Source organism: Ranitomeya variabilis, chromosome 1 (genome assembly GCF_051348905.1).
Source record: "Ranitomeya variabilis isolate aRanVar5 chromosome 1, aRanVar5.hap1, whole genome shotgun sequence".
Classification (NCBI taxonomy): domain Eukaryota; kingdom Metazoa; phylum Chordata; class Amphibia; order Anura; family Dendrobatidae; genus Ranitomeya; species Ranitomeya variabilis.
The window spans coordinates 662,182,877-662,204,300 of NC_135232.1; the positions used below are offsets into that span (position 1 = coordinate 662,182,877).

Below are 21,424 nucleotides of genomic sequence, written 5' to 3' on the forward strand. Positions count from 1 at the left end.
ATATTGAAGAGTTTAAATCACCACCATTTTTTTCCTATAGAAGAAATAGAAATTTGAAGGATGAATTGGTTTCCTCTGATATGGCAGCTCCAAAAAAGTATACAGACGACATTCAGCCATCCGAGCCTTGGTAACTTTCCCAGTCTGGGTTGTGCTTGCTGTAACAACATGCTAAAAGGTGGGCATTTTTTTCACCCTCAGGAGGTATGATATCTCTAAACGATATACATGCACCAGCAGTTATGTGGTGTACATCGTGAGCTGTCCATGTGGTCTCTTCTATGTGGGAGAGACCACAATGGAGGTGAAGGCAAGAATTAGCAAGCATAAAAGCACAATCAGGAGTGGGCTAGTGGACCTTCTGGTACCGAAACACTTTAAAGAGCTGGGACACTCTGTAAACCAATTATGGTTCAAAGTTATTGATGATGTGGCAGTTCTAAGACTGGGAGAAAAAAGAACTGAAATGGATTTTTGAATTGGATACCCTGAGGCCTAGGGGTATGAATGTTTATTATAATCAGGGTTGCCTATTATAAGGGATCGATGTGTTGAAGGCTTAGGGATTGCTCTCATTATGCGTTTCTCTCGGTATATTGTTTTTAACTCTTTTTTTTGTGTTTTTTATAGCTCCTCTCTATTTATTGAAATATGGACTGATATATATGTAGGGCATATGGGTATTAATATGTGGTTTATATCTATTGTATATATTGTATTGTGCGGATGTATGCACTTTGGGATATCCAATTTGTGTATTAATTGGTATTGTATACAATTTGGGTTATTGGTTAACTATACAGGATTACCCAGTGTGCATTATTCCTAAAAAATGTTTTTGTAATTTAGATTACCTATGTATCTGCCTATTGTATTGTACCATAGATGATCCTGATTGACAGCTAATATATTGGTGTTTTCCCCTCTGATTTTTTTTGAACTGTGGACGTTTTTTCTATCGTTGTCATTTATGGGTGTTTGTTACTTTGTCTCAGCGCCCTTTGTATAAGTATGGCCGTATTGAGCTGTTTGTCACTGATTAGAATATGCACCGCCCACGTTGTGTCATCCTCTGTTTGGACTAATGATTCTGAGTGGCAGGAGCTTGCGTTGTCTAGACAGGTGTGGTCCAATGACGTCTGGACATCGGGACATGCGCAGAAGGAAGGAGACTGGATTGGTCCAGAGCCATTTTGAGGAAGTGCCTTTGTCCACGTCAGAACAAGGATGCTATGACAACAGAGGTGCTGCGTGCTGATTGGTCCTGCTAAAGTTTACAAACATTCTCTATGGGGACATGTGTCTGCAGTCATATCATTTGTTTGTATATTAGCGATCGGGGTTGATGTATTTTCTGCCAATGTGTTAGCGGGCAATTTGGGGAAATATGGGGCTATTTTTAACTGTTCAATGTCTGTATACAGTACAGACCAAAAGTTTGGGCACACCTTCTCATCTAAATATTTTTCTGTATTTTCATGACTATGAAAATTGTACATTCACACTGAAGGCATCAAAACTATGAATTAACACATGTGGAATTATATACTTAACAATAAAGTGTGAAACAACTGAAAATATGTCTTATATTCTAGGTTCTTCAAAGTAGCCACCTTTTGCTTTGATGACTGCTTTGCACACCCTTGGCATTCTCTTGATGAGCTTCAAGAGGTAGTCACAGGGAATGGTTTTCACTTCACAGGTGTGCCCTGTCAGGTTTAATAAGTGGGATTTCTTGCCTTATAAATGGGGTTGGGACCATCAGTTGTGTTGTGCAGAAGTCTGGTGGATACACAGCTGGTAGTCCTACTGAATAGACTGTTAGCTCCTTTTTTCTAGCCATAATACAAATTCTAAGTAAAGAAAAATGAGTGGCCATCATTACTTTAAGAAATGAAGGTCAGTCAGTCTGAAAAATTGGGAAAACTTTGAATGTGTCCCCAAGTGCAGTGGCAAAAACCATCAAGCGCTACAAAGAAACTGGCTCACATGAGGACCGCCCCAGGAAAGGAAGACCAAGAGTCAACTCTGCTTCTGAGGATAAGTTTATTCGAGTCACCAGCCTCAGAAATTGCAGGTTAACAGCTGCTCAGAATAGAGACCAGGTCAATGCCACACATAGTTCTAGCAGCAGACATCTCTACAACAACTGTTAAGAGGAGACTTTGTGCAGCAGGCCTTCATGGTAAAATAGCTTCTAGGAAACCACTGCTAAGGACAGGCAACAAGCAGAAGAGACCTGTTTGGCTAAAGAACACAAGGAATAGACATTAGACCAGTGGAAATCTGTGCTTTGGTCTGATGAGTCCAAATTTGAGATCTTTGGTTCCAACCACCGTGTCTTTGTGTGACGCAGAAAAGGTGAACGGATGAACTCTACATGCCTGGTTCCCACCGTGAAGCATGGAGGAGGAGGTGTGATGGTATGTGGGGTGCTTTGCTGGTGACACTGTTGGGGATTTATTCAAAATTGAAGGCATACTGAACCAGCATGGCTACCACAGCATCTTGCAGCAGTATGCTATTCCATCCGGTTTGCGTTTTGTTGGACCATCATTTATTTTTCAACAGGACAATGACCCCAAACACAGCTCCAGGCTGTGTAAGGGCTATTTGACCAAGAAGGAGAGTGATGGGGTGCTATGCCAGATGACCAGGCCTCCACAGTCACCAGACCTGAACCCAATCGAGATGGTTTGGGGTGAGCTGGACCGCAGAGTGAAGGCAAAAGGGCCAACAAGTGCTAAGCATCTCTGGGAACTCCTTCAAGATTATTGGAAGACCATTCCCGGTGACTACCTCTTGAACCTCATCAAGAGAATGCCAAGAGTGTGCAAAGCAGTCATCAAAGCAAAAGGTGGCTACTTTGAAGAACCTAGAATATAAGACATATTTTCAGTTGTTTCACACTTTTTTGTTAAGTATATAATTCCACATGTGTTAATTCATATGATTCATTTTGATGCCTTCAGTGCGAATGTACAATTTTCATAGTCATGAAAATACAGAAAAATCTTTAGATGAGACGGTGTGCCCAAACTTTTGGTCTGTACTCTATGTATGGAGGTGTATTATGTTCAGTTTTCATTAGCACATGTCTAAGTGAGGGGGGAGGCATTTGCGCTATATAGTTTGGGTTGAAACGCTCCTGTACTGTGCTTGAGAAAGATCATTTGGATCGAAACGTTGCCACAGGAGGCGGAATAAAATGTGATTTTTTTTCACCAACGTTTGAGGCGCTGTCTTTTCTACTAGTTGGTATGGACTTTTTTCCGGGATGAACTCTCTGTTTGTTGACGTGCGTCCTAAATAGTGTCCTGTAGGACCCTGGCTATATGAGGTGCGGTTTAACTTATAATTTTTGATTCATTGTCTTTTGCGTCTTAAAAAAAGCTGCTCAGTGACAATTAGTGGTCAAAATCTTTCATCATGAATGGCAGAAATCACTAGTTTATGGCAGCTTATGCCTCTCCTGCCATGTTACTGAATGTTGTAGGTACAATCTACTGCATTTCTCTACAAAACAAGGTCAATGTTTTCCGGTAAATATATACTTAGTGGAAAATTGTATTTGCGTGTTTCCTTGCCCCTTTATGTAGGAGAGCAGCAGTGCTAATCCTTGGTCTTATTAATATTGTCCTGCATCTTGCGTCTGCGCAGTAAGACAAACAGCTCAGCTGGTTTATCATTTATTTATTGCGATGGGCACTTTATTGTATTTGAAGAAAAATGCATAAAGTTAGCAGCTTCACTACAGCACTTACCAATGACCAGAAAGCAGTGCTTTGGATTTGGCATAAGATTTCCATTTAAGAGAATATAATTTTAAGATACATTCCAGTTTCTTCAAATAACAGCAAACTGTCATTGAAAGAAAAACTAAATAGCAACTGAATGCAGTTTCTCATTTCGTACAGTAAGACAAAGAACAGCACAACTTTTGTGTATTTTGTCAATCTAATACTAACATGGAAAAAATATCTTGCATAGCTACGTCTACAGACGGTTAAGGCACTTAATCGATTAAGTTCAGGGTCGAAAAAGTGTTAAGAAGTAACTTTTCCCCTTCTAACTTTACCTTCAACTGCCTGAAGTTCCACAAAATAAAGCTAAATACTATTATCACCTTTCATAGACTAGACTTATTTTACATCAGTAAACGTAAAGCTCTGAGAAACAGACGTACCCAGAAGCTAACCAGTAATACCAAAGGCCAAAGATGTTTTCAGCATTGTTTATGTCCAGTTGAATTCTTTCAGGCTCCAGAGCACAAACCTTCTCCAAAACAGATGCAGCAAACTTTGATTTGGTGTCTGTGACTAGCATCAGATTTGTGACATAATCAAAAGCCTCAATATCAAAATGAAAAAAAAAAAAAAAGAAAAATTGCATGCTTCTCCAGACACAAAGTCCCATTCTACAGAATGGATGTGTCTGCCAGATTTTGTGGGGTCAAACTGAATTGAATTTCGCTGCTACAGAGAGAGCTGAGCAGTTGCTGTGAAGATAAATATTGTGCACTGGATGTATATTAGTTAGCCCTTTAATTCTCGGGCAGCCAGACTTGTGGCTTTTCAGTTAAAAGAACTCTGCCCATTAGTGTGAAAATCAAGAGATGCTGGGATGGGTGCAATCAGGCTGAATACCATTATTTGAGTTGTAAACTTTTTGTATAAGGTCCTATCTGGTAGCCTCTAAATAACATTGAGTTTTCTTCTCATTACACATTTTAGTAACTTAACAAATGCACTATGGCTAATTGAGCATGTCAGATCATCAGTTTATTGATGTACTGTGGTGGTGGTGGTGATTATTAGTAATTTTTTGATCTATAAATCTGATATTTCATTGCACATTTGCTATAGATCTGTGTTTTGTTGTATGAGTCGTTGGTTTTAAAGAAATGACATGAATCCAAATGAGAAGATTGAGGTCTTGGTTGGGCAGAGCTGGTCTTTTCGTAAATGTGTCCCACTGGGTGAGTATTGTTTCAGGTTGAGTACATGTCCAGTGAATCTGACTGATGGGATAATACCAGGTTATTATCCAAGCTGGTCTTCATATTGCTTGCGGAAACAGTCACCAGCTGGGAAGAAGTCCCAACATCTCTCTTGATACATCTTCCAAACGTAAGATTCCTGCAGTAAATAGAAATCGTATAATGAATTATGAACTCTTATATTTTGTGCTGCGCAACTAATGTTCTAGTCTGTTGCACTGGTGATGGAAGATTTCAGGTGCCCAAGTGGCTGTGCTGCAAAAGTAAAGAACTATCTTCATGACTTTAAAAGGGGTATTCTAATCTTCAAAATCATTTCCCATAATTTAGTAGGTATAGTAATAATAATATTATCAAATACATCCAATTAGAAATTTAGTATAGCTCGTTTGATTCACTATGTCACTTTCCCCATGTGCAGGTCATTCCAGTAGCGTAAATATCCAAGATTACGACCACTGATATAGTGACAGTAAGTTATTAGTGGTCGTAACCATGGATACCTAAGCCACTGCAATTCCTTACATGGGGACAAGCGATATAGCAAATCAGAAAAACTATACTACATTTGTAATTGGAGGGATTTGCTAATAATTATTAAGCCTACCACATATTGGGATAGGATCATAGAGCTTGAAATACCCTTTTTAACTTTTCTGATGATTATTATTTATTTTCTATAAGTCCTGAGCCTTTTGTATTGATGAGATATCCATATGATATTCTTCAGAGAAGACCCCTAGGCTTATTGGGTAAGTTAGAATAATTTATAGTATTGCAATTTTTTTATTCTCTATTAGAACATATCACAGTCACCTTTTTATATCAAACACTGATGTTAACTGAATGTACAAGTGTTAGAACGATACAAGTCTATTATTTCATGCAATTTAATCCAACTCGAGAGATTTCTCAGAGAATAAAATGCAAAAAGAGCCTGGATGGTCTGTAAAGTAATTGGTTAAAAGCCCTGTAATTTAATGAGGTGTAATTAGAGGGTCTCCACCTCATTGACGCACAAGCCCTCCATTCTGAGGCAAGAGGAAAGAGATGGGCTGCTAGAGATATGTTATTAATTTTCATTTTAAAAACATAAACAAGACTTACTAATAATATTTATACATGAAATCTGTACTGATGTCCCGATTTCAGACGCCCCCTCCCTATTCAGAAAGCTCTACTTTTACTGCTCATCCAGTACAGTCAGACAGACCGCCCTCCTCCACATATCAGTGATAAGCTCAATTGATGCTGGCTTTCTGGCTCAGTTCAATAGCTAAGTCATCCCCTTTCTCCTGTGGTGCTTCCTAAACCATGAGAACGTATGAAATCAAGACAAAGTATATTTGCACGTATTGTCAATCTACTCATATTCTTGGCAAATGAACATTCATGGACCGGCTGTGGGCCCATACATTCATGGGCTACATTTCATTATTTTATACCAGTTGTAGGGAATAGTAAATATTGGTGCCATGCATAATTGCACAAACATCTTGCCACATTTTCTGGTATACACCAGGCCTGCCACTTTTCTAAAAAAGTGGGTGGACTTTGTAGATAGACCTGTCAGCTTCATTATCACTTACATCAAATGAAAGTGGCATAAATTATATCAGAATCTACTCCAGATCAGAGCAGGAGAAGATTTTTGATTGAAATATGCAAAAATCATTAAGAGATGTGAGCATCTTACTCTACTAGAACAAAATGCCAGTCTTAATGAATTCCTACCTTAGTATTTATCAGTTTGCCCAGTTGTACTATTACTGCAGCATGTGATGTTAGAACACAGGTTTACTGGAAAGGCCAACCATAGGACATCTGTATTCTAAGCAGTCTTTTTGCCATGTATAAGACTGCATAGCTATACAGTAAGTAAGAGCGCTTTCCTTTTATTTATAAATTTCAATCTTCTATTTAAGTAACCTGAATACTTAATTATAGCTGGTTAAAACTTAGAAGAAATCTGTCTTTATATTCATGCTGCCCGAACCACAGGCAGCATGGATCAGACATTGGCTGCACAACTGCAGCCAAGAATAATGTATTACTCTGAAATGCTGCCAGCATTTATAAAAAAACATGGGGTCCGACTCGCTAAGGCTATGTGCACACATTGAGTACAACTTCTCCACCATTTCTGCAGCTCTTGACAGAAAAAACGCAAATTCCTGACGTTTTTGACTGATTTGAGTGAAGTGAATGGTTAAAAACGCACAGAGAATTGACATGCTGCAGATTATAATCTGCAAGTCAAAAATACTCAATGTGTGCATGACACTTCAGGTTTCTCATTCACTTTGCTGGCATCAGGATTGCTTCAGGTTTATCTAAAAAATCTGCAAGAAAAAAAAGCACCAAGTCTGCAATGTGTGCACACAGCCTCAGAGTGGCGATATGCACACTATCAGTCTTAATGAGTGGCATGTAGGAATATGATTAAAAAAATGCACACCACTTAATGAATTAGGGTTTGTTCACACTGGGAGTTTTTCTCTTCGCCACGACAGCACCTACTTGAGAGAGGGGATCCGCCCCTAGGAACAGGAAACCCTATGGAGAGATAAAAGGGGCGGTCTCCCTCGCTCCCACAGTTGGTTTCCTGTTCCTAAGGGAACTCATGGAGAGAAGAGGATGCCTAGCCTGGATGCTGCTTGTGTGGTTACCTTGAGGACGGCAAGGGCTCCAGAGCTGGAAGCAGCGTCGGGGGTCCTGTCTTCAGCTCCCCCCTCTGCTGGCAAGACACCGTGAGGCCAGGTTCGGGGAGTCACCTGGCTCACAGAGGATGGGCGTCTGCTCTTGGCCTGCAGATGGCGAAAACACGCAGGTAAGGGCATCGCCACGCCGTGCTCGGCGGGCGCACGTGCGGTCATGTGGCCCTGTGTGTCTTCCCCCAGAATTGATGTGAAAGCTTCCAGAGTGAATTGGGAGGAGAGACGGCGCCTGCACTGGGGACAGCGGCACTGCGCAGGCGCTCGCAACATGGTCGCGACCTGGAAGTGATGAGTGCTTCCGGGTGCAACAGGAAGAAGATGGCGGCTTCCATTATAAAAAGACACTGGCGGTGATACTCCGGTGTCCATCTCCTAAGGACTCAGCTGTGCCTTCTTTAGAAGACACAGCAGTATCAGCACGCAGTCGTACAAGCAGCAGCAGACGCTCCAAGCAGAGCAGATCCTCCACAAGGAGCACTAAAGAAAAGAGATCTGATCGATCTACCTCTCAGCCTGTGCCTCCGTCTCCTCCTCTTCAGCCGGTACCTTGACCGAAAGCTTCACTGGGGTGAGTGTGTTTCCCACCCTATTAAGCGGATTGTTGTTCCCTCTTCTATGCCCGCTAGGCAAAAATAACTGAAAACTCTAAGCACAAACAATGTGCTTTATGCTCCTAGCCCCTCCCGGATAGTTATACAAAAAGGATGTGCCACACATGTATTGAGTCCACCTTACATGAAGAATCCTCAGTAAGGTCAGAAGATATTAGACAAATGATCAGATAGGAATTACGAGCCTTAAGGGGTTCGGATAGTATTCCAGAAATTAAAACCAAGAAAAAAATTTGATTCACCAAATTCCGACCATTCCACCGATAATGAGGATAGGGATACGGATATTTCCCAGGAATACCATTCCTCACACAAGACACATGCTTTCCAACAGAAAGCATTGATAATCTTGTTAAACCTGTCCGAGACACCATGGGTATTAAAGATCCCAAAACCCCACAGGACATCATGTTCGCAGGCTTATCAGAGAAAAAAAAAAAACAACCTTTCCGGTAATTGCAGCAATCAAAAACTTGGTCAAAAAGGAATGGGAAAGCCAGAGGCAAAAAGGCGCTATCCCTTTAATGATGAGGATTTGTCTACATGGACAAAAGCCCCAAAAGTAGATGCTGCAGTAGCATCCACGTCCAGAAAATCTTTACTACCAGTAGAGGATTCGGGTTCCTTACAAGACCCACTGGATCGTAAAGCTGACTCCCTTCTAAAGAGGTCATGGGAATCATGTACAGGGGCATTTAAACCGGCAATATCAGCTACATGTACGGCAAGGTCCATGTAGTCTGGTTAACCGATCTAGAGGAAGGTTTAAAAGGCGGTCTCTCCGGAGATAAACTAATCTATCTCTTCCAAACCTTTGATTAGAGGTGCTACAGCCTTCCTGGCAGATTCTTCTGCTCACTCTATTCGGTTAGCAGCTAAATCAGCAGGCCTAACCAACACAGCATGCCGAGGACTTTGGCTAAAGGGTTGGAAAGGAGATTCTCAGACGAAATCTAAACTCTATGGCCTACCATGCCAGGGTGAGTACCTGTTTGGTACAAAACTAGACGAAATTCTCACCACAGCGGGTGAGAGGAAAAAGGGATTCCCTAATAATTATTTTCCGCCTTATAGGAGAGTATTCCGGAAACCTATATTTAATAAGAGAAAGGATTTTAGAAACCAGGACCGCTGGGCCAATAAAGATACCAAACAAAAAGGTGTATTTTTCAGAAATGGAAGACAAACCACGTTAGGACAGATTTACCAGTGGGTGGTAGATTGTCTTTTTGCTCTAAATCTGCGAACTCGGCTTCAGGAAAATGGCCGACGCGATCTCCATCTGCGCACGCGTGGCATCCCGTGGCCATTTTCCTGAAGCACCGGGAAGCAGAGCACTCCATCTGCGCACGCGCGGCCTCAGGAAGATGGCCACCACCGATAAACCGGTGATCAACCCGGCTCTGCTGCTCACATTGCATTCCGGGCCACTGCATCACCTCACCTGTGGAAGGGACCCTGCGCACGCCATACCGCACCTCTGCCGCCGCCACCACACCACTGCGGGTAAGCCTGCATTATGACTATTAGACGCACCCCCTATTTTCCCCCCTTTTTTGGGGGGGAAAAAGTGCATCTTGTAGTCCGAAAAATGCGGTATAATAAATCTAAAGAAATTGAATATCTTCTTAGAAAACCAAACCTTCAAGATGGAGTCTATCCGATCCACTATAAAACTTCTGTTTCCCAGGTGCTTTATGGCAGTCCTCGACCTAAAAGATGCGTATTACCATCTACCAATTTATATCGAACATCAGCAGTATCTTTGTGTGGCGGTCATGATGAAAGGACAAGTATGTAATTTTCAATATACAGCAATGCCCTTTGGACTGTCAATAGCTCCCAGGGTTTTTACCAAATTAATGTCAGAAGTGATGTCATACTTAAGGTTAAAAAATACCCTTATAGTCCCATACTTAGACGACCTTCTAGTGGTGGGGAATTCCCCTTCACAGTGTCAACAACGCCTATTTGATACAATTTGATCTCTGCAGGAATTGGAATGGTTAATTAATTGGGAAAAATCCAGATTGCCCCCAACAACCCACCAAACATTCCTAGGCCTTCTCTTAGACTCCGTGAGTCAGAGGTGTTTCCTTCCAGAATCTAAACAACTAACAATAAGGAATAAAGTACAATCAGTAGTCAATAACCCTATAATTTCCCTCAGGGAAGGCATGTCCCTTCTTGGTTCCTTTACATCTTGCATTCCGGCTGTCCCATGGGCTCAATTCCATACTAGACGGCTACAGTATACCATACTACAGGAAGGAGAGAGACTACAGGGTCATTTAGGAAGTCTTCTATCCCTAACAATAGAAGGAATCCCTGACCTGGGGGCTAGAGCCCAATCATTTTGTAGGAGGGGTCCATTGGGTGGTTAAACCCTCAAAAACAATTTTTACAGATGCCAGTCCTAGTGGTTGGGGAGCACATCTAGGAGATCAGATAGTTCAAGGGCAGTGGTCTATTAGTGAGTCAAACAATTCCTCTAATAAAAGGGAACTAAAAGCCATCTATCATGCCATGTGTAAATTCCTTCCGCAGTTACAAGGAACACACACAAGAATAATATCAGACAACATGACATCCGTCGCGTACATAAATCATCAAGGAGGAACGAGATCAGGAGCTCTCATGTCTATAGCAGACAACATCCTAACTATAGCCGAGAAACATCTTCTATCCTTGTCAGCACTGCATGTCAGAGGAGTGGACAATTCAAAAGTGGATTTCCTCAGCGGTCACACCCTCCTCCAAGGAGAGTGGGTACTCAACCGTCACATTTTCAGAATGTTAACTGAGAGATGGGGCACACCCGAAATAGACCTTTTCGCAACAAGGAGCAACAGACAAGTCGAAAAATTTGTATCTCTGTTTCTGACAGACAACCCCAATATCCTCGATGCCCTCCAAGTTCCATGGACATACCGGCAAGCATATGCATTTGCTCTAATGATACTCCTTCCGACAGTAATCAGGAAGATAAGGGGGGATAGAGCAAACGTGATTCTCATAGCACCATTTTGGCCCAAGAGACCATGGTTCTCCTGGCTCAGAGTCATGTCAATCTCAGATCCGTGGATTCTCCCAGAGGATCAGGATCTCCTGTCCCAGGGCCCCTTCTACCACCCTCATGTGAAGGGCCTACGGTTGACAGCCTGGAATTTGAGAGGCAGCTACTAAGGCTAAGAGGCTTTTCAGAAAAATTTAAGGGTATGGATGACATTTCATAGTATCTACCCAGCAGCTCTGTCCAAAGAAATTCCCATTTCCGCTATCTTAGGACTTCTACAAAGAGGGCGTGATTTAGGCCTATCAGTTAATACTTTGAAAGGGCAAGTATCTGCTCTACACTTTGAAAGTGCAAGTATCTGCTCTGGGGGCCTTAGATAGTCACAATATTGTGGGAGACAGGTGGATAGCCCGATTCATTTCAGCAAGTCAAAGGTCAGAACCGGTCCAGATTCCCCATATACCACCATGGGATCTCAATCTAGTTCTCGAAGCCTTAACAGGGGACCCGTTCGAGCCACTACACTCAGCCCACATAAAATACATCTCCCTTAAGACAGCTCTTCTTGTTGCTCTAGTATCAGCGAGAAGAGTAGGTGACATTCAGGCGTTATCAATAGTTCCTCACTTTCTGTCAATATTCCAGGATAGAATTGTCCTAAAAACAGACCCTTCTTACTTGCCTAAAGTAGGCACCAAATTCCATAGGTCCCAAGAAATCTTCCAACCTTTCTTCTATAATAACCCCGCAAATCAGGAAGAGGAAAAATACTATACACTAGATGTGAGAAGGGCCATAATAGCTTATTTAGACAGAACTGGTCCCTGGAGGAAGATCAGGGCTCTCTGCTTCCTTCCAGGGCCATAAGAAAGGATCTGGATTCACGAAAAGTACATTATCCCGGTGGATTCGGGATGTAATACGCCTGGCTTATTCATCAAAAGGGGAGAATCTGCCTGAGATCGTAAAAGCACACTCCGCCCGAGCGATAGCATCATCCTGGGCTGAAACAGCGGAGGTCCCAATTGAACTGAGGCCGCAACTTGGTATTCTCCTTCTACCTTTTACAGTCACTATAGATTGGACTTGTCTTCCACTGACTTATCTTTTGGTAGATCAGTTCTTAACACGGTGATTCCCCCCAAATGGTTATCTCTGAAAGTCTCTCAAGTGGGTGCTGTCGTGGTGAAGAGAAAAAAACGTATTACTTACCGGTAATACTCTTTTATTGAGCCACGACAGCACCCACTCACTTCCCTCCCTAATGGCTATTATGCATAGAGCACTGATATGGGTGAATGGTTCATTTAGTTAGTCATATTTAAGTTAAGTAAATATATATAAGAATATTGGATTGCCTACTAAAACTGGTGGGCAGTTCCTCTCATTCTCTGTAACCCAACTGTGGGAGCGAGGGGGACCGCCCCTTTTATCTCTCCATAGGGTTTCCTGTTCCTAGGGGCGGATCCCCTCTCTCAAGTGGGTGCTGTCGTGGCTCTATAAAAGAGTATTACCGGTAAGTAATCCGTTTTTTTCTGTGTTTTTTATTGACCCAATGCAATCCTAAAAGACAATCTTGTCAAGTGAATAGAGCCTTGGCATGTTTGCTGTATACATCAAATATGGGGCTTAGTGCAATGTGAACAGAGCTTATGTATATTTTTGACAAATCATGCAATTATGAACAGCCCTTTACAAATTACATATGTAAAAACAGGTTCAGAAAAAGATCTATATGATCTCTGCATTCAATTATAAACAAAACCTCTTAAACCAGTCTCTTTTCCAAATACTTTTCCAAGCTATCAATATTTTGTAAACAAATTTCTTCAAAATGTTACCTTTCCTGTTGAAGTTATGAAGTCCGCTATAGTACTGTTTAAAGGGGTACTATGGAAAGATGACAAAATTTGTACTGTCCCTTCCCTCATAAACAATAAGCATGAGATGCCCAGTCCAGTTTTATGATCTGTATAACCTCTTTATTCCGTGTGACAGTAGCTGCTCCTCACTGTTTCAGCCTATCGTCTGGGTCATTGCAAAAACTGGTGACAAATTTGTTTCAATTGCTAGTTTGTAATTGCAAAAAAAAATGTAAAGAGGTGCTGCTGCAGCTTAACCCTTACGTTGGTCATATCCATTAGTATAATGATGTCTAAACTCCGACACTTTTAGACAAGCACCTAATGTGCATGAGAACCCCCTCATACCCATAGGACTTTTTTCCCCCAATATTTTTGCTATGTGTGAAGATCAGCGGTTATTTAACAGCCGTTTTTGGAACATCTTGAAAAAGGGAACCTATCACCAGGTTTGCCCCATATGTGGTAAGACCACCACCTTTCAGCGCTGATATACAGCATTCTATAATTCTGTATGTCTGTCCCCACGCCGGCCTGCAAGAGAAGAAAAAGCGCTTTTATACTCACCCAATGAACGTTGCTGTCTTGGTCCAGTGCTGCCTCTCTTCTTGTGATGCTGGTCTCCTTGCATTTTGTGGATGAAGCATCCTACGTCTTCCACACAGTGTCCCCGGCATCGCGCTCCTGTGCAAGCCTACTCCTTTGGCCTTTCCCTGTGTATGCGCACTACAGTATTTTCCTCTTACCTCCACAGGACAGAGAGAAGTACACCTGTGTGGGAGTGCAATTCCGGGGACACTGTGTGGATGACGTAGGACGCGTCATCTACACGAAGCACAGAAGGAGGACAGCATCACAAAAAGAGAGAAGGCACCGGACCAAGGCAGTGATGTTCATCGAACCGGAGAGCCCCGCAGGTGAGTATTATTAAAGCTCTTTTTCTTGTCTTGCAGGCCAGATTGGGGGCATATATACAGCGTATTCGAATGCTGTAGATCAGGTACTGGCCTTGCCTCATATGGGGCACACCTGGTGACAGGTTCCCTTTAACCACAACACTGTAGGATAGTGTATAATTATTGCACAAGGTCACCTTCTTCACTTCATTACTCTCATTTTTACCAGCAGTCCTCTAGTCTTACGTAACATATTGATTTGTATATACAAGAGAATTGCTATTATCTATGGGCAAGCTTTTTGCCCTGGAAGGAAAGTGCATCTATTAACTATTTAGGGTCAATTTTAACAATACATATTTTAGTCATGTCATGTAGCTCTACATCTGGTTTGACTTAGACAAGGAATTAATTTATACAATTAAATGGAGTGTATGCAACTTTATCTAAAAGAGTAATGTAATATACCAACCTGGCCAGTGTGTTCTGTCTCATCCTTATTAATGATATACATGAGGAAGAACCTGTAACAAGCACAGAAACAATCATATGAATTGAGAAGATAATATGTGGATTAATGAGTACTGCCTGTCGTTACTACTAATGAGCATTTATTGTAGATAAGGCAGGTAAGGGGAGTACATTTTACTATGGGTTAATACAAATCCTCTTTACTGAACAAACGAGAATTATACAGAGATATTGGGTTCTCATAATTGGGGTTAAAATTTAAAGACCGTGGAGGAGATTTATCATGCCAAATTACCCAAAATTCTGATACAATTGTGTTACAAAAAAACGGTCTACAATAAGATCAGTCAACTGAGAGGTGCTGTAAACTTATTTTAGAAAGTCTAAAAAAGCGGCAAATTGATCAAACCACAACAACCACTGATGATGAACTGGACAGTCTTAAAATGCACTAGATTTAACTTTGCACAGTTTAAGTATTAGACAGTATTGATAAATATGCCTTAATGAGATTACTCCATTTTCTCCTATTTAAACTTTCTTTTTGAATACTTGGGAAAGTGTAAAATGTTTATAAGAAGCCTTCATCTAGTGTTAATGCCCCAGCAAGCTATTAGGATCAGGGAGATCTTACAAACAATCATTCCCGTAAGTGAGAGGACAAGGAGTAAAGGAATAGTTGCTGGAAACACAATAAGTTTTTTTTTCTTAATATCCAAACTGATATGTTTTCCACCAGATGACAGGAGCGGTGACAGCTCATGCCCCTCAGAGAGCCTTTTGGACCAGTAACACGTAATGGCTGTATCTAGCTGCAGTAAAAAAAATAAGACAGTAAGCTGAATCCATGAGATATTTGTAGATATCCTGTAGGAATTAAAATCTGACACCTGTGGCCACACAGCTTCTCTCTGAAAAGGTCAGTCTGGGTGAAAGCTTCCACTTTTGTTGTAGTCTGCAAGTGAAATGCTTAGAGGAGATTTACATTCTTTTCCATCTGCAATCTGCACTTGATTTATTCTCATCGTCCTCCTTTCTCCCTTTATTGATTTACAGAGTGGGATAGAAATATTATGGTTAAAAGTAAAGTTGTAATTGGTATGCAGAAGTACCTTATGGTAACCAGAGGTCAATTTTGGCTTTATTAAAGTGTACCTGCTGGGGTGTATATCGAAATTATGGGGCTTCAAAGCAAAAAGGACATGTATTGTGGCACTTACACAGTAATCTTTCCCCTACTGAAGCCCCTTAGTGGTCTCACCCACTTCAGTACCCCTTTGATGGCCTCCATTGACTATGATACCAACAAAAAATGCCTCCCACACATAGTATGATTCTTTCATATTGAATTCTCCCCTATAGTACCCCCTACACAGTCAGTTTGACATCCCCACAGTTCCCCCACACACATGATGAGGCCTCCACATCGCAGTATGATGGCCCCACAGAGATTCCGTCCACAGTATGATCTCTCCACAGCCCTCCACAAAGTATGATTCCCCTTCCACACAGGATGACGGAGCGGGCTGCTGCTCTTAATAGTATACCACTGTGGACTTGTTGTTGGACTAAGTTGTTGTTCTCGTACATGAAGAATAACAATAATAATAATAATTTTTGTCCATTTTTTGACTTAGAGCTTGCAATGAGGAAAACTGCAGGATACATCCCTCGTATTCAGTTTTCTCTGAGCTGGTTGTAGCAGACTAGATTCTATCTCTGACAATACAGAGTACACACAGAGAATTGCTCTTTAGTGTGGCACACAAAAAAAGCAACAGCTAAAACCAAAAACTACGAAAAGACTGCTAGAGATGTTTGAATCGTGTAAAATTTTAATTTACTTACTCACCAAATTTTCCCCCCAAAACTTGGTTCAAAGTGATCTTTAATTGACCAGAAAGGTTGTGTAACACTGAGGTCTCTTGGGACTTTAATTAACCCGTTTTGAGCTCTTTAATGCAAACATAGCTTTAGAAATGTCAACGTGACCCTGTTTTGGGAGTATCTAAAGATTTCTTGATCGCTTTTTCACAAGTCATCAAAAATTCTCTATTTTGGGATCATCATCACCTGCTGTTTAGATAGAGAAGAACCAATAGTTTCTTAACAAGTTGCACATTATTCCTATTTTGGGATCCGAGAGGGGTCTTCTGGTCAGTCGTGGGTTTGGCATGCGTCCAAGCAAGAACATGGTTTATCCTAGTAATATGTCAACTTGGACTCCCTTTCGGAAGCTGGTAAAAAAAATCCCCCATTTTGATTTAATACATCCCTGTGCTTGATGATTATGATATGTCTGTTGTCTCACAAGCATTCCAGCATACAACTTGCCAGGGGCATAATGATCACGGTCACAGAGGGTGTAACCACTATCGGGTAAGTGTGGGAAGGGGGCCAGCAGCTATTTCAGCTGGATCTGCATCAGAGAATGTACATGCAGCTGAAGGGTAATGCGGCGCGGAGACCCGTTACTCCTTGCACCACAATACATGCCGCCAGTCAAACCAGGGGCTGGCAGCTGACGTCGGCATGCAGCGCATATGTCACCCATAGCTAATACTCCGATGTCATCTTCCTGCCTCTGCACCTGCTAGAGACAAGGACCTTGTGCGATGTGCATGGAAGCAAAAAGAGAAAAATGGAGCGCACTTACCCAGGTAAATAAGTCACCACTTTATTAGGACATCATACAAAAACAGCAGGGAGGGATGTGAACAGATACGGACTTGTGCGATGTGGGAGTGGGGGAAGGTGAGTAGAATGTTGTTTTTTTTAATTATTTTATTCACTAGAGAACAGAGACATAATAGGAACATATCTACCAGGAACGAACCCAGGATGGGGGATATATAACAAAAAGGAGCTCAGGATGGGGTCATATATACCAGGATGGAGGATATCTTAATGGGGAGGGGCAAAATCTATTTCCTTATAGGATTTAGGACACTAAAAAGGCCCGTATGCCCAAACATCTGACCAATATGCAGGGGTGGGTGTGGGGGGGTAGGTCTAAATTTTGCATCAGGGTCCAGGCACTAGTTACGCTACGGCAGCATGCCATGCTTGACGAAGAGCCATCCAGTGTGAGATTGGCTGCTTGATGCACAGCAGCAACTCGCCCTTTGTATGGCTTTTGTACTTAAAGATTTTAAAAATGGGTTCAATTAAATTCAGAGGTAGCAGGAAAATTTGTCATACTGGAGTATATCACAGATCAATGCAGTCACACATATTCTACCGCACCAGCACTTGCCCATCTCTTGGCACTATTATTCATTTTATTCCATTTTATGTGGTCTTTAGCACTGCAGTAGTGCACCACACTCAGTTTATAGTAATTCTCAACTGTTTTAGGCATCTCTCTCCTGTCTGGTTAACGCAGACTTTGGAAATGTGCATTTTTGGAAATTCTACGGACTGTCCGAAACCAGCAAATTTCAATAAATTCTACTCTAAGTCAATTTGCAGTTGATCAATTTGATCATCTCTACTAAATAGGTTAATATTTTCTAGAAATGTTCTGTTTAGGAGTATAATAACCACACCCCAACACCACAATAAATTTTCATGTACAAACAACTAAATACTTACAGATAGTTAGCTAGGTTGTGTTCTTGTAAAGTATGTGTTTCAAAGCCATGCGGCGTCGTATCAAAGTAATCATTTCCAATTCCACAAATGAAACATTTTGTCTGCATAGATAAGAATAGTACATGGTCAGAGATCAGGGTGTCACACATCTGACATGCTGTAGGAAGAGTTTCATCATACCTCCATATCTTCTCTGACTTGTTCCTGTTGATCTCTCAGTTCCCCAAAAGCATCAATAATCAAACCTGTTTGAGAATAGAAAAGAAGTGTGACATTTCATACCCGTTACATCATAATGTTGGTGGCAGTTGTCGTGTTAGTTTTTATTGTGGATCAGATTCTATAGTAAAGTTTTTCTCTACCATCTAACATGCTATGTACTTTTTGGCAGTACTAAAAAAAAAGTGAAAGCCTTATTGCATGCTAGTGATAGAAGGGATGCCTGTTAATCTTGCTAGATGACAGCTGAGGTGCATAGTGTTCTAGAAAAATGAACTTACTTACCTTGAATAATGGCAAGAAGAATGACAATGACAAAGAAGAAGAAGGTGATGTCAAATACAATACGATACATCTCATAAGGGTCACCAGCGGGGTCCTCAATCTCATCTCCAATGCCACCTCCAGCTCTCACCCCGACGTACATGTGGAACAGATAACACTGTGGAGAGCCACATTTTAATTAGTCTGGTTTCCATCATCATTCAGCCCAAAGCACCCAACTGGGAAGAATTACATAGCAAATCTAAAAGGTAATGTCATGCAAGTAATTTGCCGTAAATGCATCTTAATTCCATTCTTAATCGTTAATGCAGTGACCCACACTAATGAACTGAGAGCCCAAACTGTTGCTCTTTATATGAACACTAGTTCAAAGTCTACGTTCATTACATTCTGTGCCTCTGTACTGTAACCTTATGCTTTACACAGTCATATGTTGTCATCTAGCCACAACTATGATATGTAATGTACTATAGAGATCCTAAAGTGACTACCATTAACTAACTTTTTTTTATCTAAGCAGGTTAAAAATTCTGCTTTGATAAAAGTGTAACTGTTGTTTTATATGTATATAATGCAAATAGGTACTGATCGGAGGGAGGGCGTCTCAGTCTTGAGGCCTATGTTGATCACTAAATACTGCTCTTGTATGCAGCGGGCACGGATAGCGGTGTATAGGCTAAATACTAATGGGTCCTTACTCCACTTTCACAAAGTGGTGTATGGACTACAGATGGCAGAATTGATTGCCTGAATCCTGGTACATCGGACAGGTCAGAAATCCATTAACCACTGCATGGAAACCCTGCGAATCGCTGCTTACCTGCCATCATCATTTGCCTCTTCTTTTGAATATCCTTCGCAATGTCGTATGTTCATCATGCCAAAACATTTGTCATGCTAGCTTGGCTAAACAAAAGAAGACTCGGGGATAACAGCCGGCAAACGGCGATTTGCAGAGCTCCTGTGTACTGGTCACAGATTATTGACCGGGCCACTGGACTGCAGTTTTGTCATTTGATTTTCCTATCTCTAATATGGATCTATAGAGTTAGTAGTGAGCTTGTATAGTGCACTGATCACATACAAAGCAGAGCACTTCAATGCGGTTTTTACATAGACCGGTGGGTAGGAGGGTTTTTAGGACTCAAGCCCCTACTGATCAGCAGCTATTTCCAGTATAAATTACTGTGTATAGATAAAAATGTATAATGGCTGTTAGATGTTACATAGTCTGGCAGCACAGTCACTCCTCAAACAAGCACAGGCACTCAGAAAACACATTGTTTTAGTCAAGGTTGGATTTACTGAAGACTAGAGTTGAGCGAATTTGATTGGGTCCCTGCTTATTCGGCAAGCTATAGCGCTTGGTGAATAAGCTGCTGAGGGAACCTGGATACATGGAGCGCATCAGTAGTCCGGCGCCGCAGCTGAATGTGTCGCTGCTGTGTCACTGTCAGAACATATGCATGGAGAGCCTGTGTGTTGGGCTCTCCATGCAAGTGCTCTGACAGGCACACAGCTAAGACACATTCAGCTGCGGCACCGAACAGCTGATCAGCTGGTGCGCTCCATGTATCCAGGTTCCCTCAGCAGCTTATTCACTAAGCGCTATAGCTTGCCGAATAAGCAGGGTGCGCTCCATGTATCCAGGTTCCCTCGGCAGCTTATTCACCAAGCGCTACAGCTTGCAGAATAAGCAGGGATAAAATTCGCTCAACTCTACTGAAGACCTTCTAAGAACCACTTCTTTGTTTTTATGCCCTGATGTATAAAACTATAGAATGCACTTACATTACTTACATTATCTCATGACTTTGGGTATTGACTTACATATCATTTATGAATCTTTATCGCACAATAACTAATTATTTTGACTCTATAAATAGTCTATTAGAACTTTTTGAGTTAAATTTAGTGTACTGCACCCTCTTGTATTACTCCCATGTTTCTGTATTTGCCACCTGCACATACCGTCATCATATCATCACACTTCATATCTGGATCATCTTCATCCTCACTCTTGTTGTAAAACTTCCGGAAAAAGTTAAATGCCACAACCGTGTAAAGATAGACAACAACCGCCAGGAGACCAACAGTTAACACCAACTGAGGGAGGGGAAAAAAAAGTTATTTTTTGGCTTAATGAATTGATCATACAACATTTGAAGCCACTACTGCAGGTCATCCTATGATTCAGTGCTTGTCCTATTCTGAATTATTCACATATCAAGTTTTTTTGATCGCTATTTCATCAGCATTTGCAAGACAAACATCAGGAGTGGCAACTACAAAGAGAAAAACTCTGATTTACACCAGTTCTGTGTTTTGGAACCACTCATTTGGCTCACAAATTCTGATAATATACTGACCAAAAAATCTTATGTGTGAATAAGGCATTATTCATAACTCCCAGCAAGGTCTACATCTGTTCTAGAAGACTGCAGGAATACGATGGATGTATTACTATTACACGGAGGTTCCTCCAAAGGATAACAGCTGATTGTGGAGGCCTCTAGTAGTAGGACCTTTTATATACAGCTTGATCCTGACATACCAGCTAAAAAGGAATTGTGTAATTGTGTGTTACACCCTTGGTTATGATTAAGTGATAGCGATGTTTTGCTTCCTTTTAAAAGGAACCTGTCTCCAGGTTTGGCCAATATAAGATATGGCCACCGCCTTTCAGGGCTTATTCACAGCATTTTATAAGGCTGCCGTCACACTATCAGTATTTGGTCAGTATTTTACATCAGT

At 41.4% G+C, this 21,424-nt stretch overlaps 1 protein-coding gene across 11 annotated transcripts in view; it reads right to left on the reverse strand.

Moving 5' to 3' along the window:
- Positions 1 to 4,763: 4,763 nt before the first annotated feature.
- The window catches only part of RYR3 (ryanodine receptor 3), a 978,540-nt gene continuing 961,879 nt past the window's right edge, over positions 4,764 to 21,424 (reverse strand). For all 11 annotated transcript variants that reach the window (XM_077263521.1, XM_077263512.1, XM_077263503.1 and 8 more), the window contains 6 exons: positions 20,642 to 20,776; positions 18,671 to 18,827; positions 18,347 to 18,411; positions 18,167 to 18,267; positions 14,574 to 14,625; positions 4,764 to 5,138 (listed from right to left, as the gene is read on the reverse strand). In XM_077263521.1, coding sequence (XP_077119636.1) covers positions 5,043 to 5,138; positions 14,574 to 14,625; positions 18,167 to 18,267; positions 18,347 to 18,411; positions 18,671 to 18,827; positions 20,642 to 20,776 — 606 coding nt within the window. In that variant the 3' untranslated portion in view covers positions 4,764 to 5,042. The remainder of the gene's footprint in view (positions 5,139 to 14,573; positions 14,626 to 18,166; positions 18,268 to 18,346; positions 18,412 to 18,670; positions 18,828 to 20,641; positions 20,777 to 21,424) is intronic.